The sequence below is a fragment of the Phoenix dactylifera genome, chromosome 1 (genome assembly GCF_051530095.1).
Source record: "Phoenix dactylifera cultivar Ajwa chromosome 1, Ajwa_hap1_PhDact_Kaust_v1.1, whole genome shotgun sequence".
In the NCBI taxonomy this organism is placed as follows: domain Eukaryota; kingdom Viridiplantae; phylum Streptophyta; class Magnoliopsida; order Arecales; family Arecaceae; genus Phoenix; species Phoenix dactylifera.
This window is the reverse complement of record NC_143190.1, coordinates 49,191,923-49,207,478: the sequence shown is the minus strand read 5'-3', so window position 1 is coordinate 49,207,478 and position 15,556 is coordinate 49,191,923. Positions and strand designations below refer to the sequence as shown.

Below are 15,556 nucleotides of genomic sequence, written 5' to 3'. Positions count from 1 at the left end.
TCACAATAATATACAGGCAGAAGCAAAAATATATATATGCATTTTTTTTAATTAAAAAAAAAGAGAATTACAAAAACATCTTGCCAAACTATACATCAATGAAGTTTCATCCACAAGATATAAGTGTTTGATCTACTGGCAACAGGAGACCTTTAAGGAAAACAAATGAAAGATACTTTTAGCATTGGTATTAGATGTCGAGCATTGAGATAAGAAAAAAGGTGATAGGATCCATTCTTTCATACATAGCTCTACACCAAATTAACTAGCTTACCAATGATTAACAAATGCACTATTTTTGACACTCATTGTTGCATGGACATTGATGCAAGAATCAGATTTGGGAGCATATCTAAAAGTGTTCGACTCAGTAGGAAGGCAAAAGAAGATATGCGGAAATATATGATTAATTTTAATTTTAACAAAACTATACATATGTATACCTTTAATTTTACATTTATTTAAATATAAAAAGTAAATATTGAGAATATATTATTTGTTAAGGTCTTTCAGCATTAAAATATCCCAATTAACTTAAGAATATGAGAAAAATGATATTTTCCAAAGTTATTTCAATGCCTAAAAGAAAATAAAGGGTCAAACTCATTATTGGAAGAGTTCAACTCTCCACCAATCTCTAAAAGCAACAATCAAAGAACTTCTAAGCACCAAGTCAGATACATATATGATGCAGTTTTTAGAGCCAGATGTGAGTGTTGAGGTGACAGAGTGATACAGGTTCATGCTCCTATTTTTAAATTTCTTCTCTAGATATTATGATAAATTCAACTCACCAAGTCTTCAAAGAGGAAGCCCCATTCGATATTATCATAAGCTCTTTCCAAGTCAAGGTTCAATTCATAAAAAATGACATGGAGTTTACACCAACATCTAGTCAAATTAATAGAAGCTAGGTATGATTACAAATACACTAATTCAGCTAGGAATCAGCAAAGACTTTACGATACAAGCTTATTCTTTTGAATTCACATCAGCTAGTATACTCAAAGCGCAACTGCAATCCATTGGGAATAGGGTATGCCGTACCGGCCGATCTGGGCCGGTACGAACCGATCCGGGCAGGGACATGTATCGAATCAGCGTGGGATCTCGTACCGAGAGCTTTTCATTGAAAAACCAGCCGGTACGACAGTCGTACCAGTACGGACCAATACGGGCCGTCACCGATACGCCGACCAGTACCCGTACAGCGGACCTTGATTGAAAATTTGAGCAACACCCTCCACCTTTTTCAACATCAATTTCTTTCAAAAATTGAAAGCAGATTATATTAAAAAGATAGAAAATTAACCAATTTAATTGGATGGCATGTGCAGGATCGGGTAGTGTCTTAAAGATAGTCAATGAAGAAAAAACACTAGTAACATTCAAAGAAATGACTCAAGAAAAATCTTGAGGTGAAAGGAACAGAAGCTGTTTTGCAAAAATTAACAACTTGGCAGGCATTCAGGTTGCCTCGTAAATAAAGATAGTATTCTTGCTTCCCCGACAAAGTTCTTTCCTAATGTAATTTCATGTCAATTTCATCAAGTTATCTTACAACATTAAGTCTCAGCCAAACCATTCGACAAACTCCAGAAAATGCATAAGAAAAAATTACTTCAGAAAATATTAAAATACCATCTTGTGAAGAAAAGAAGTTTGTCACAGATTAATAAAGGAACCATCATTGACAAAATCTAAGTTTTAGGCATTGACACCTCAAAGACAAAAATACCTAATTAAAAAAAGAACTCCAGCATGCATAGTAATGAACGGAAAATGGTATTGAACAGAAAAATGCATAAAAAAATCTAACCTGGAACAGAGACAGTTAATCCAACCATCATAAAATAATATAATATATCAGACAAAAGTAGATGATACCCAAACTATTACTGAGGTCTTAAACACAAACATGAAGAAAAGAAAGTTCCTTAGAGAAGAACAAAAAAAGCGGGAAAGAAGAAACAGATCGAAGCAGCATGTGGAACCAGGAAGCTAGTCATAATTTAAAGAGTAAGTTACAATGACATTTTACCTTAACGCACATGAGGTCATGGTGCCTGAAAACTTTCACACTATTAAAGTACAAGAACAGAAATCCAGAACTTTAAAGTGCTTGCACAGATACACTAAAGACAGACCGTCTTATGACTCCCATCATTAAGTAACAGATTAAAAGCAGAAAGACAAGACCTAAGAGAAGAATAACCCAATCGTGTTCCTAGACCCCCACAATCAATCAGCTTAATTTTCGTCAGAGACACAACCACCATTATTGCTGCGGCCGTGAAGCAGGAAAACCATCAACTAACTGCACAGGGTACCTATCCATGCAGTCCTCCCATGGGCTGTTGGGAGAAGGCTTCACATTGCGAAGAGCCTGCCACACGGCGCTGTTGCACTTGAAGCCGCTCCCAAAAGCAATCTGCCACACCCGGTGGCCCCTCCGCATCCGCCCCTTGGCCTCGATGTAGGCGAGCTCATACCAAATGGAGCTGGAGGATGTGTTGCCGAACCGGTGCAGGGTCATCCGAGAGGGCTCCACATGGACAGGCGTGAGCTGCAGGTTCTTTTCGAGCTCATCGATCACAGCACGGCCCCCTGCATGGATGCAGAAGTGGTCAAACGCGAGCTTGAAATCCGGGATGTATGGCTTAACCTTGGCATTGAAGAGCTTCTTGGCGACGAGGGTGGCAAAGAAGAGGAGCTGCTCGCTGATGGGGAGCACCAGGGGGCCGAGCGTGGTGATGTTGGTCTTGAGCGCCCCTCCAGCAATCGCCATGAGATCCTTGGAGAGCGAGACGCCGACCTTGCCACGGTCATCCTGCTCCTGGTACACGCAGCGGAAGGCCCTGTCGTCGGCCCCGCGGTGGGTGCGCACGACGTGGACGAGCCTGTACTTGGAGCGGCGGCGGTCGGAGGAGCGGTTGGAGAGGAGCACGGCGGCGGCGCCGACGCGGAAGAGGCAGTTGGGGATGAGCATGGACTTGCGGTTGCCGAAGTACCAGTTCTGGGTGATGTTCTCGGTGCTGACGACGACGGCGTAGGTGCTGCGGTGGGCCTGGAGGAGGTCGCGGGCGAGGTCGACAGCGATGACGCCGGCGCTGCAGCCCATGCCGCCGAGGTTGAAGCTCTTGATGTTGCTGCGGAGCTTGTAGTGGTTGACGATCATGGCGGAGAGGGAGGGGGTGGGGTTGAAGAGGCTGCAATTGACGACGAGGATGCTGATGTCCTTGGGCTTGACGCCGGTGTTGCGGAACAGGGCGTCGAGGGCGCCGAACATGACCTGCTCGGCCTCCTCGCGGGCGTAGGCCATGGAGGGACGGGGCGGCAAGAAGTGCATGGCCTCGGGGACATAGGTCTCCTCGCCGAGGCCGGAGCGCTCGAGGATCCTGCGCTGGAACTCGAGGGCGCCCTCGTTGAATTCGCCGGAGAGGCGGGAGTGCTCCATGAAGCTGTGGAAGCGGACCTGCAAGCGTTCGGGGGGGCGGTAGCAGGCGTAGTCGACGAGGTACACCGGGCGGGGCCGGGTCATGATGTAGACGGTGCTGCCGAAGACCAGGACTGCGGAGCAGACGAGGACGCTCACCAAGTTGTACTGGAGATGGACCCAGAGCTGCCGGATATCGTCCGGGTCGGTCCGGCCGGCCTCCACCAGGATCATCGCCATCAAGGGAATCAACAACAGGGTCACCAGGTGGGTGATCAGATAATGATACCCCAATTTCACATACTTGAGATTCACGCTCTGGAGGAAGTCCGGCAGCCGCCGGCTCGGGCTTGGCCCCGGGACCGCTTCCTGGATCAGGACGCGATCGGCCGCCGCGCTCGCCGCTCCTCCCCCGCCCATCCTGGACTGCTCCTGGAAATCGAATCTAGGGAAGGAAGGAGGAGAGATGGAAAAAAAGGGGGGGGGGGGGGGGGGGGGGGGGGGGAAGGATCCTCTTCGATCCCTCTGGGTGTCTCTATCACTATCTCTATCTAGGGTTATCTATATATCTATGCTTTCCCGGCCACCACCTTCGGTTTCTAGGTCAACACGGATCAGTTCTTGAAGCTTCCACCCTGGTTCCTTCCGCGGCTGGCCAGCTCCTAGTTATCTATTATATAACAAACATGAGAAAGAAAAGAATAAGAAAACCCAACCCCCGCACGCAAGCAAGTTGTAAGAAATCAGATAGGCGAGTGGAATTATTCCAAGCGATGCCGGCGATGCTGGTCTCGGTGTCCCTGTAGAGAATGGTTTGAAGGAGAGATGGGAGAGATGGAAATTAATAGAAATAGAGAGGTCGAGTAAGGGGGGCGCGGTGGCGGCACAAGGGAACGACGGCCGCCACGCTGTCCCCCTCGTGCGCGGATGCCCCGGCGAAACGAGAAAAAAAAAAATAAAAAAAAAGCTCTCCCAAGGGCCCGCTGAAGCTGGGTTAGGTGAGGGGTGCCGTCGATAGGAGAGAGAATGCGAGGAGGAAAAAATAGAAAAGATTAACGAGAGAAAGGGAGGGGACGAAATGGGCACGAAATGCTGGAAGGTTCCGCATAGAGATGGGCACTGGGCCGGCCGCCCATGGCCCGGCACGGCTCATAAGGGCCTGCCTGGGCTGGCACGACTCGTGAGCCAAGCACGGCCCGCGAGCCAGTCCGGTACGGTCCATAAGGGCCTGGGCTGGCACGATTCATGGGCCTGGCCCCGGCACGGCCCGCGAGCCAGCCCGGAACGGCCCATAAGGGCCTGAACCGGGCCTGGGCCGGGCCAGGCATGGCCCGTCTCCCTTAAAATAAATGGAAATAATTTTTTTAATAAATTAATAAATATTGAAAACTAAAGATTTATTAATATAAATCCATCTTAATGGTGGGAGGTTTGGCATAGACGCCTACCAGTTTATTAATTTAAATCAAAATGGTACATGAAAAGAGGTTTGGACCTTGGTCTGACCTCCAGAATACAATAAGAAAGGAAAAAATAGAGATGACTCACTTTAACAATTAAAAAAATAAAAATATACCATTATAAAAAATTAAGAAATCTTACTAATCATCAGTGATTCAGTATTCACTATTCAGTAGTGTTTGTATCATCATCAGAGAAGGATGTTGTATTATGTCCACCTTTATCTTGAAGTCTCGCCTCAGCATCCAACCAATCTTTGAAGCAGAGAAGCATCTCAACTGTTTCGCCAGTCATCCTACTTCTCTTTTCGTCAAGAACACGCCGACTTGCACTAAAAACGGATTCTGATGCTACTGTGGACATCGGCACAGCTAAAATATCGCGTGCAATTGCAGACATAACAGGATATTGATTTTTAACACTCTTCCACCAAGATAATACATCTAGACTCTCTATTTGATTTTCATCATATGCAGACTGAAGATCATTTCGTAAATAAAATTCTAGTTCACTACTTAAAGATGAAGAAGATGAAGATGAACTTGAAGCATGTGTGTGTTTTCTCTATGCAATGAATGAAAAAATAGATGACGAACGAGAACTACTAGAAGAAGAAATAGAGCTTTGTACGGAAAATCTAGATCCACGAATTTTCTCATCATATATAGCATAAATATCATAAAGAAATTGTTTTACCTCAATTTTAGCAGGTTCAGGATCTTGAATCATATTTTCACAGTATGCATCAAGTAAAATTAGCACGCCATTCAATTTAACTCTTGGATCAAATACAGCAGTTAAGTTATGCATAGGACATATCTTGTCCCAATACTCATTCCATTTAGATTCTATTTGTTCAATAATAGGCATTAAAACATCATCATATCTATGTTCTGCAAATTTTTGACTAATTATATATGCTTGTTATAAAATGAACATGAAGTTGGATAATAAATACCAGAAAGAACATTAGTAGCATTATAAAAACTAAGCAAAAAATCTTCCAAAATTTTTCTTTTATTCCAATCAATTTCAGTCAATGTAAAGCCTAATCCACGATTATTAATATATGCACTTAATAAGTTTTTATATGGGTATGCATCATGTATCATGCTATATGTTGAGTTCCAACGAGTAATTACATCAAGTTTAAATTTTTTAAAATGTTTACCATGATTTATACATAGTTCCTTAAATTCTTGAAGTCTTGATCTTGAAGCATAAATAAAAGAAACTGCATTTCTAATTTTTGAAATGACATCTTGAATCATGCCCATGCCAGCTTGAACAGAAAGATTTAAGATATGACATGCACATCTAATATGCAATAAAATTCCATTTAACATGGGATGCAATGAGTCCTTTAATAATGTAACAGCAGAATTATTATTAGATGCATTATCAAAAGTAATAGACATAATTTTATCATTAATATTATATGAACATGCAGTTTGATAAATGGCATTTGAAATTTGTTGCCCAGAATGTGGAAAATCAGAAGCACGAAAAGCAAGAATACATTTATTTAATTGCCAATCATTATCAATATAATGAGCAGTAATGGCAATAAAACAATTACTACCTACAGATGCTGACCAAATATCAGAAGTTAATGAAACTTTTACATTTAAAGTAGAGAGTGTTTCAATTAAACTTTGTTTCATTGCTAAAAAGTTAGTCATAGCTACTCTTCTAAATGTACGCCTACTAGTTCTTTTGTAAGCAGGTTGTAGGTTTAATTGAACATATTCTTCAAAATTAAAAGATTCACATAAACTAAAAGGTAATTCATCCTTAACTATCCATTTTACAAGTGTTTTTCTTTGATTTTCATGATTATATGCAAAATTACCTACAAGTGATCCCCCTTGTATATTAAAGGTACTTTGAGCATGAGAATCATGCATCCTATGACTTTCTTGATGTCTTTTTAAATAGCATGTTCCCCCACTACTACTACAACTATAAAGTTTGGCACATTTTTTACATTTTGCTTTCCAGACTTCATCAACCATAATTCTATCAAATTCATTCCATACAACATTAGTCCTCTTACGAGAAGAGGTTTGATCTTCACTCGGTTCACTAGTTCTAGAGGAACTAGGAACATGGGGTTGGGGATTAGTTTCTTCTCCCTCAGAAACAGGAGGAATGCCAAAATGACTTTTCTCAAAAGATGACATATCTAAATTGGTGAATGCAAAAAATAAAAACTAACCACAAGGAGGAATTGAGTAGAGGACCAGAGGGCAGAGGTAGAGCCGAGATTTCTGAGCTTCCTCTTGTGCTCTCAACAAGGAGTGACCTTCTCTTCTCAACAAGAACCTCCTCTTGTGTAGCACTTGAACACTTGCTAAATGCACATTAAAAATTAAATTGCTAGAAGAGCACTTTAGAAGAGAGAAATAATAGTAGTAGAGAAGGAGAGAATAGTTGGTTTGGTGTGGTGAGAATGAAGGAGGAAAGGGGTATTTATAGGACTCCAAATTTTTGTTTTCCCAAAATACCCCTCAAATTAGCTGTTTTTGGACAGTTGGCAGGGGTATTTTGGGTAAAAACCAAAAAATAGCCGTTTGGAAACGACTATTTTCTTCCCCCTGCCAGACGGGCCGTGCCTGGCACGGCCCGTAACGGTGCCAAACGGGCCGTGCCTGGCACGGCCCGTAACGGTGCCAAACGGGCCGTGCCTGCACGCCCCATCTCGTGCCAGGGCCCGGCACGGCCCACCACCCTACGGGCCTAGGGTCGGACCGGGCTTAGCTTTTAGGCTAAGCGGGCCGTGCCCGGCACGGCCTGTTTACGAAGCGGGCCGGGCCAGGCACGGCCCGTTTATTCTGCGACCCGGTGGGCCTGGGCCGGGCCCGGCACGGCCCGATGCCCATCTCTAGTTCCACATCCTGCAACTCGCAGCTAGCAAAATGGATCTGACTGATTGCACGAGCATAAAAAATAGCAAGTGATGGGGAAAAAGCGGACCACTCCACAAAATACAATTAAAGTACCTGAATCCGACCGCAAGCATAATCTCAAAAAGAGTGACCTCGGCAAGCACGGCCTCAACAAGAATGACTTCGATGAAAATAACCTCGGCAGGAACGACCTTGGCAGGCATGGTCACGGCTGAGCAAAGTTCTATTGACCTCGAGCCGACCCCAACTCCACCAATAATCAAGCCAACCCGCCTAAGGAAAAGACCGTCAAATCCTCCATATCCGGGATCAAATCCCGCAATCTCCGCCTCAACGACTGTCAATATTTGAATTCATGTAATCTCAACCGATCGCCAGCTAGCCCGAATTCTCGGGCCATTTAAGGTGACTCATTTAAACCAATATTTGCACAATCACGCCCGATTGCATCTAACCGCTACATCCCCTTCTATAAAAAAAGGGGGAGCTCTAGGGGGAGGACCTTCTCCACTGGCCAGAAAATACCTTTCCATTATCTCCATTATCTCCAAAGCCCCTCTCTGACTTAAGCATCGGAGGGCCTTTGCCGGAACCCCCGGCCAAAGGCTTTTGGAAGGTCCGCCGGAGATAGCCGTCCGCCACCACACGGCACCAGAAGCTCCTCCTCCTCAGCTCGTGGTCGCCCTCAAGTCTATTTTCCAGCAACAATTGGCGCTAGAGGAAGGGCCTGAGTCGTGATCATGAGACTAAAAAGTAGAGGAGCTTCTAATGCCTCCCGACGTCGTGCACCAAGCCCTGGACGCTCAGTCCAAAATTTACCATCAAGACCTCCGGCAGATCAAGTTCCGCAAATCCAACCTGAACAGTTCGATGTGCTGGTGCAGCAAGTCCAAGCACTAGCCATTGTAGTCCAAAATCTGCAACAAGTGGGGGCCCCTCTTATGCCACCTCCATGAGTCCACATCCGATCGGCACTCCTTCTAGACGGGTCTGTGGCCCTAGGCCGTGATCCCCATTGTTCCTCGAGGATCAATAATAGGAAAAGGCGCCGTCGCCAGGGTTCTTCTGGGCGTCCCCCCGGGGGGAGCCACCGAAGAGTCGCCAGGATAGGAGGTCGTAGCCTTCTGAAACTGGATCAACCCTGGGTCATTCAGTACCAAGATGGACCACCACGGTGACTTCCCAGGCGGAGAACTCGACAAGAAGGTCGAAGAGCTCTCCAGGATCAAAGAGTAAGGCGCGAGGGAGATCCTGATTTTACCACCAAATCGCCTTTCTCCTGCCAGATCGAGGATGAGCCAATCCCATCGAGATTCAAGATGCCCCAGATAGAACCTTACAATGGAACAACCGATCCACTGGATCATCTAGAGAGTTACAGGGCCCTCATGGCACTGCAAGGATCCTCAGAGGCTCTACTATGCAAGGCCTTCCCAGCAACCCTCCGAGGAACAGCCCGGCTCTGGTTCTTCGGGCTAAATCCGAGCACCGTCTCCTCTTTTGAGCAGCTCAACAGACAGTTTGCGGCCAATTTTGCTGCCAGCCGGCGCCAGTGACGAACATCGGATTCTCTTCTCGACATCAAGCAAAAGGAAGAAGAATTTCTGAAAGACTACATCGACCGCTTCACCGCCGCTATTTGGAAGGTCCGCGAGTTCGATCAATCAATCGCCATGTCGGCATTAAAGACGGAAGCTTGGTCTTACAAGTTTCTCTTCTCTATTGAGAAGAATTTTCCTGCCGACTTCACAGAGATGCTGGCCCGAGCTCGGAAGTATGCAAAGGCTGAAGAGGCCATGGTTTCTCGGTGAGACGCCGCCGAATGACCCTCAAAGGGGCAAAAAAGGCGTCGCGAAGAACATGGCTGCCTAAGAAGTCGATCACCTCACCGCGAGAAGAATATGCCTCGATTGAGAAGCTCGCCTCATCCGAGGCCGCGGCCCTGACCGAGATCACCGCCTAGGCATAGAACGCCACCAGGGAGGTACGTGAACTATACTCCCCTCACTGCTACTTGGTCCGAGATTCTCATGGAGATAGAAGGCCGAGGCTATCTCTGAGCTTACCACCAATGCGAGAGTCGGAAGCTCAACAACGCTCAAGGAAGTACTGCCGCTTCCATCGAGATCACGACCACGACACAGAGGAGTGCTTCAACGCCATAGGAGATTGAAGCGCTTATCCGTCGTGTGATACTTAATCGGTTCGTACGGAACTGGCATGATGAAGGAGCACCAGTGGAAAACGCCGCGCCACCTGAAAATCAAAATGATAACAGACCCATTGCCGGCACCATCAACGCCACAGGAGGATGCCCTGCCGAAGGAAGCTCGGCTGAAGAACCTGCTAGGAAAGAAGCCCCCCCCCCCCCCCCCCCGAAGCGTCAACACACGATAAAAGCCATCTCGTTCTCGGACAATAATTTAAAAGGAGTCGAAACTCCTCATGATGATGCTGTAGTCATCTCCCTTGTCATGAATAAATTTGATGTAAAACGTGTTCTGGTTGATAATGGAAACTCTGCAAACGTGTTATTCTACGATGCTTTCCAAAAAATGGGAATGACTGAGGAGCAGCTTCGAAGAATGAACGCTCCACTAGTCGGATTCACAGGAGATTCAGTCCTAGTTGAAGGGATAGTTAGCCTACCTGTCACGGCCGGGCACGCCCCTAGAGAGAGTACCGCGAAGATGGATTTTCTAGTGGTCCATATGGCCTCGGTCTACAATGCTATTCTCGGCTGACCTGGGCTCAACGCCTTCCGGGCCATAGTCTCAACCTACCACCTGCTCATGCGGTTCTCCACTGAACGAGGGGTTGGCGAAGTTCGAAGGGACCAAGCAACGGCCAAGCAATACTACATGGCGACCCTCAAAGCAAAACAACCAGCTGAAACTTCAGCCCAAGTCCCGCCCTTGGCGCTACCTATCGAGACCCTGAAAGTGCAGGACGAGCCTAAGAAGCAACGAGCAGAGCCCGGGGAGCTCCTACTTCAAATCCCCTTAAGAGAGGACCGCCCGGATCAGACTGTGCAGATCGGCTCCAGCCTTAGCCCTCGTGAGCGAGACCGCATGATTGAATTTCTCCAAGCCAATACCAACGTATTCGCCCGGTTGCCTACTGATATGCCGGGGATAGATCCCGAAGTAATGGTCTACCGACTCCAGGTGAGCCCGACTTACAAGCCCGTCAGGCAGAAAAAAACGAAGCTTTGCACCAGAACGACAGCAAGCGGCGGCCGAGAAGGTGGACAAACTCCTCGAGGTCGACTTTGTCAGAGAGGTCACCTACCCGGACTGGCTTGCCAATGTGGTCCTCGTAAAGAAAGCTAATGGAAAATGACGCATGTGTGTGGACTACACCGACATAACAAGGCCTGCCCGAAAGATAGTTTCCTACTTTTCATGATCGACCAGCTCGTCGATTCTACCTCGGGTACAATCTAATGACATTTTGAGATCAAGCTCGGGATGCCCCGCTACGTCGACCGCGAGCCAAGTCTCCCTTGACCTTGGGTACAACCTAATGACGTCCCGACCAAGCTCGGGACGCCCCACTGCATCAACCGCGAACCAAGTCTCTCCCGATCTCGGGTACAACCTAATGATGTTCCGACCAAGCTCGGGACGTCCTGCTACATCGACCGCGAGCCACGTCTCTCTCGATCTTAGGTACAACCTAATGACATTCCGACCAAGCTCGGGACACCTCGCTGCGTCGACCGCGAGCCAAGTCTTCCTCAACCTCGGGTACAACCTAATGACGTCCTGACCAAGCTCGAGACGCCCCACTGCGTCGACCGCGAGCCAAGTCTCCCTCGATCTCGGGTACAACCTAATGACATTCCGACCAAGCTCGGGACGCCTCGCTGCGTCGACCGCGAGCCAAGTCTCCCTCGACCTCGGGTATAAACTAATGACGTCCCGACCAAGCTCGGGATGCCCCACTACGTCGATTGCGAGCCAAGTCTCCCTCGACCTCGGGTCCAACCTAATGACGTACCGACCAAGCTCGGGACGCCCCGTTGCGTCGACCATGAGCCAAGTCTCCCTCAATCTCGAGTACCACCTAATGATGTCTCGACCAAGCTCGGGACGCCCGCTGCGTCGACCGCGAGCTAAGTCTCCCTCGACCTCGGGTACAACCTAATGATGTTCCGACCAAGCTCGGGATGCCCCGTCGGCGTTAACCGTGAACCAAAGCTCCCTCGACCTCGTGTACTACTGAACGAAAATCTGACTGCAATTCGAGATGCCTATGGCAGACACTACGGATCGAATGACACTCAAGCCTAAAAAAGCTTACGGTTCCAATAGCCGAATAGTGGCCCAACTTTGACCCGCATAACAACTAGATCCGAGCCCGAAGACTTAGTGAAATTCTTCAAAAAATGCTGGAATCACATTCGAAAGCGGACGACGCGCAAAGTCCTGCCCATGCAATCGAACACAAAGGATTCGTCGAAAACATAAGAGACAAGCTCAAAGATACAAGAGAATTGAAGAAAATGTGTTCTTTATTGATGAAGAGCCCTGAGGCTTAATACAAAGACACTGACTATGAAGTCGGCTCACTTAGCCGAACAATGGATCTAGCGGCCGACCTCGTTCACAAACAACAACAACAAAAAAGAAAGTAGCAAAATTTCAGGTCGTCCCCTGAAGTGGAGGCCTCGACGCCGACCCCGTCGCCTACTGGAGGAACCTCGGGAGCCGCTTCGGGGGCATACTCTGGCGCCACCTCAAGTAGAATCTCGCGGGCAGCCTCCGAATCCATCTCAGTTTCGACCTCAGGAGTCGCCTCAGTCTCGGCCCCGACGGTTACAGAGGCGGGACTATCAGGAGCACTGTCATAATCAACAGCCTCGTTTGCGTCGTCCACAACGGCCACAAGAAGATGAGGCTGAAGGTTGTTGAAGTCAAGCTTGGGGCAAAGCCTCAGCACTTGGGCCCGAAAGTTCTCGAAGCTGCGAATGAGCCTGTCAACCGCCTCTTCCTCGAGCTCCTCTCGGTAGTCGCCCGATTCGCTGAAGATTTGCACCGCATTCCGAGCTTCCTCCACCGCCTTCTTCTCTCGAGCTTTGAGCTGCTCGATCTTCAGGCGGAGGATCCCCACCTCGTTTTTTTGCCCAGCGAGCTCAGACTGGGCGTCGGCCAAGCGTGCCTCGACAGCACAAAGAGTCGACCTAGTGAGGGCATGCGAAGCTTCCTCCTCAAGGCACTCAACCTTGAGCTTGAGCTCGGACTCGAGGGCCTCCGCCCTCGTGATGGATTCCTTCCACCTGGCCCCGCCCTCGGCGAGCTTCTTCTTCGTGACCTCCAGCCCTCTCTGGCTCTGGTAGTCAGCCACCGCGGAGACTAACACGTCAATTTCATGAAGGTGCTGAAATGAGGAGGAGTAAAGGTTAGCCGAGATTAGAAACTTGGAAGGATATGAAAGGGAAAGTATGAGAAAAGCTTACTTGGATGGCAGAACAGTAGGCCTAATCGACAAATTTGCTGACCCCACCGGCTTTGAGCTCGGCTCGGTCAGTTGGAAGCATCGCGCAGCAGATGACCTTGCGAGCGACTTCAGCGTTATGGAGGGCTGAATCGTCCTCACAGATCGACCACTCGGAGCAGTAGGGCCTCCTCTCAGGGCAATCTTCAACCCTTGAAGAGCTCGGGAGGTCGGATCTCGAAGAGCTGGGCAAGGAGCGTGGGAAGAGCTCGAGACTCTGAGGCTGCTACCTGGCTCGGGTCTTGAGCTTCGCAGACGAATGATCTTGTAGACTTTAAAAGGGCCCGCGAACGAGCAAGCGCGGGCCGATGGTTCCTCTACGGCCTCGGAGGGGGTTGCGCGCTTGGCAGGGGGAGCCTCTTCCAATCTAGGCTCCCCTACTTTCCTCCGGCTGTTCTTTTGAATGAGCTGGGGGGCCTCGGCCTCAAGATCTTCAACCTCCACAGGAGCAGAGGTCGAGGCCAGCCTAAGCCTCTTCTTAGGCATGGGGTGAGCTTCACCTGCTTCGGCTGCCCTCTTATTATACCTGGCGAGAAGGGCCTCGTTGTTGGACACCATCCTTGCGATCTCTGAAAAAGAAAAAATTTCAAGTCTCAGACTAGCTCCAAAAAGAGAAAAAAGTATAGAAAAGCGGAAGAAAAACGAAGGACGACGAAATGAAGGAAGGAGCAGTACAATCGTCCTTACCCTCAGGGCGTGCCGAGCTCAAGCCGACATTCACCAAGGTCTCCTCACTTAGGAGGTCATTTAGAAGGATGTCCCCCTCCAAACTGCGAAGAGCATCAAGGATTCTCTGCTCATTCGCGGTGAGTTCGGGGGTCTTGTTATTGGCCTTGAGTCGTGGCAGGTCCCATAATGGATCAAACCCCCATGGACGCTCGGAGGAAAGAAAGAAAAACTTCTCCTTCCACCCACGAATGGAGGAAGGAGCACCTCGGAAGAATGGCCGACCTCCCCGAAAGACAAAATACAGCCATCCTCCATCCGCGGGGTTCGATTTCAGCATGAAACACCCGCGGAAGACATTCACCGAGGTCGGTATTCCATGAGCTAGACAGAGAGACAAGAAGTCGATAATCGTCCTCCATGAGTTTGGAGCGAGCTACGCTGGAACGAGACGATACATCGTCAGCAGCTCGTTCTCAAACTCATGCAGGGGGCATCTCATACCAGCTCGAAGTGTCTCCCAATACACTCCAATCCGACCTGGGGGGGTCTCGTGACCCGGTCCTTTGGCCCCGCGAGCTCGAAAGCGAACCCGCGCGGAAAGGAGAACTGGGTCCGAGTCATGCCCAGTTCTTCCTCAGTCAGGTTCGACCCGACTCCGTCCAGGCCATAGCCCACCTCTGGCTCGACCTCTTTCCTACCGAAAGGAGCCCCAGCAGAAGATGAAGCGTCGCCCGACATTTGTCCTGCTCACGAATTTAACAAAAAAAAGAGGAAAGAGGATGAAGAAGAAAAAGCAAGCCTCCAAGCAGGCGTGAGTGGGAGACCTACCGTGGTCCTCTCCCAAAGCACCGACAGCTAGACATGGGAAATCAAGAAGAACCTCCAAAAATACTCAGAGGCACCTTCGGGAAAGATTAGACCACAGTCGGAGGAAAGTAAAATGGAGAAAGAAGAAGGCAAAGACTATGGCGGCCAAATGAAGATCCTTAGGGCTAAGCTGGGGTTTATATAGACCCTCTTAACGGATCGGATCGACAAGAGCAAGCCGCACCTCCCGTCCAGATCACGCCACGTGCCAGCCTCAGAGATCGGCCTAGCGTATTAACCTGGATCGCCACTTTAAAGGCGGAATGGGAGCAGCCGTCTTTTCGAACACTAGAGTCCCATTATGAAGCCGCAACACAAATCGCCTCGAAAAATAGAAATCCGCCTCGCGCCTTCATTAAAAACATCCAAAATCACCTTTTCCCCTCCTTTAGAAACGACAAAATGATTGGAAGCCGCCTAACCTCATCAACATGGCAAAATTAGCTACTTCCTTCGCCCGAGCTCGAAAATGGCTCGAACTTGGAAGTCGGAGGGTAGTGATGGGAAAAAAAGTGGACCACCCCACAAAATACAATTAAAGCACCTGAATCCGACGGCAAGCATAATCTCAAGAAGAATGGCCTCGGCAAGCACGGCCTCGACAAGAATGACTTCGACGAGAACGACCTCGGCAGGCATGACCTCGGCAGGAACGACCTCGGCAGGCATGGTCTCGGCTGAGCAAAGCCCTATTGACCTCAAGCCAACTCCACCA

At 48.5% G+C, this 15,556-nt stretch overlaps 1 protein-coding gene across 1 annotated transcript; it reads right to left on the bottom strand.

The window, feature by feature from the left end:
- Positions 1 to 1,986: 1,986 nt before the first annotated feature.
- LOC113463478 (3-ketoacyl-CoA synthase 4-like) lies at positions 1,987 to 7,202 on the bottom strand. The gene has a single exon (XM_088704863.2). It carries the CDS (start codon positions 3,854 to 3,856, stop codon positions 2,279 to 2,281), a length of 1,578 nt encoding a protein of 525 aa, XP_088560989.1. The 5' UTR covers positions 3,857 to 7,202; the 3' UTR covers positions 1,987 to 2,278.
- Between the last annotated feature and the right edge of the window lie 8,354 nt (positions 7,203 to 15,556).

What these genes read in the sequence shown, in the direction of transcription:
- LOC113463478 (XM_088704863.2), bottom strand. Translation starts at nt 3,856, where the DNA reads ATGGGCGGGGGAGGAGCGGCGAGCGCGGCGGCCGATCGCGTCCTGATC.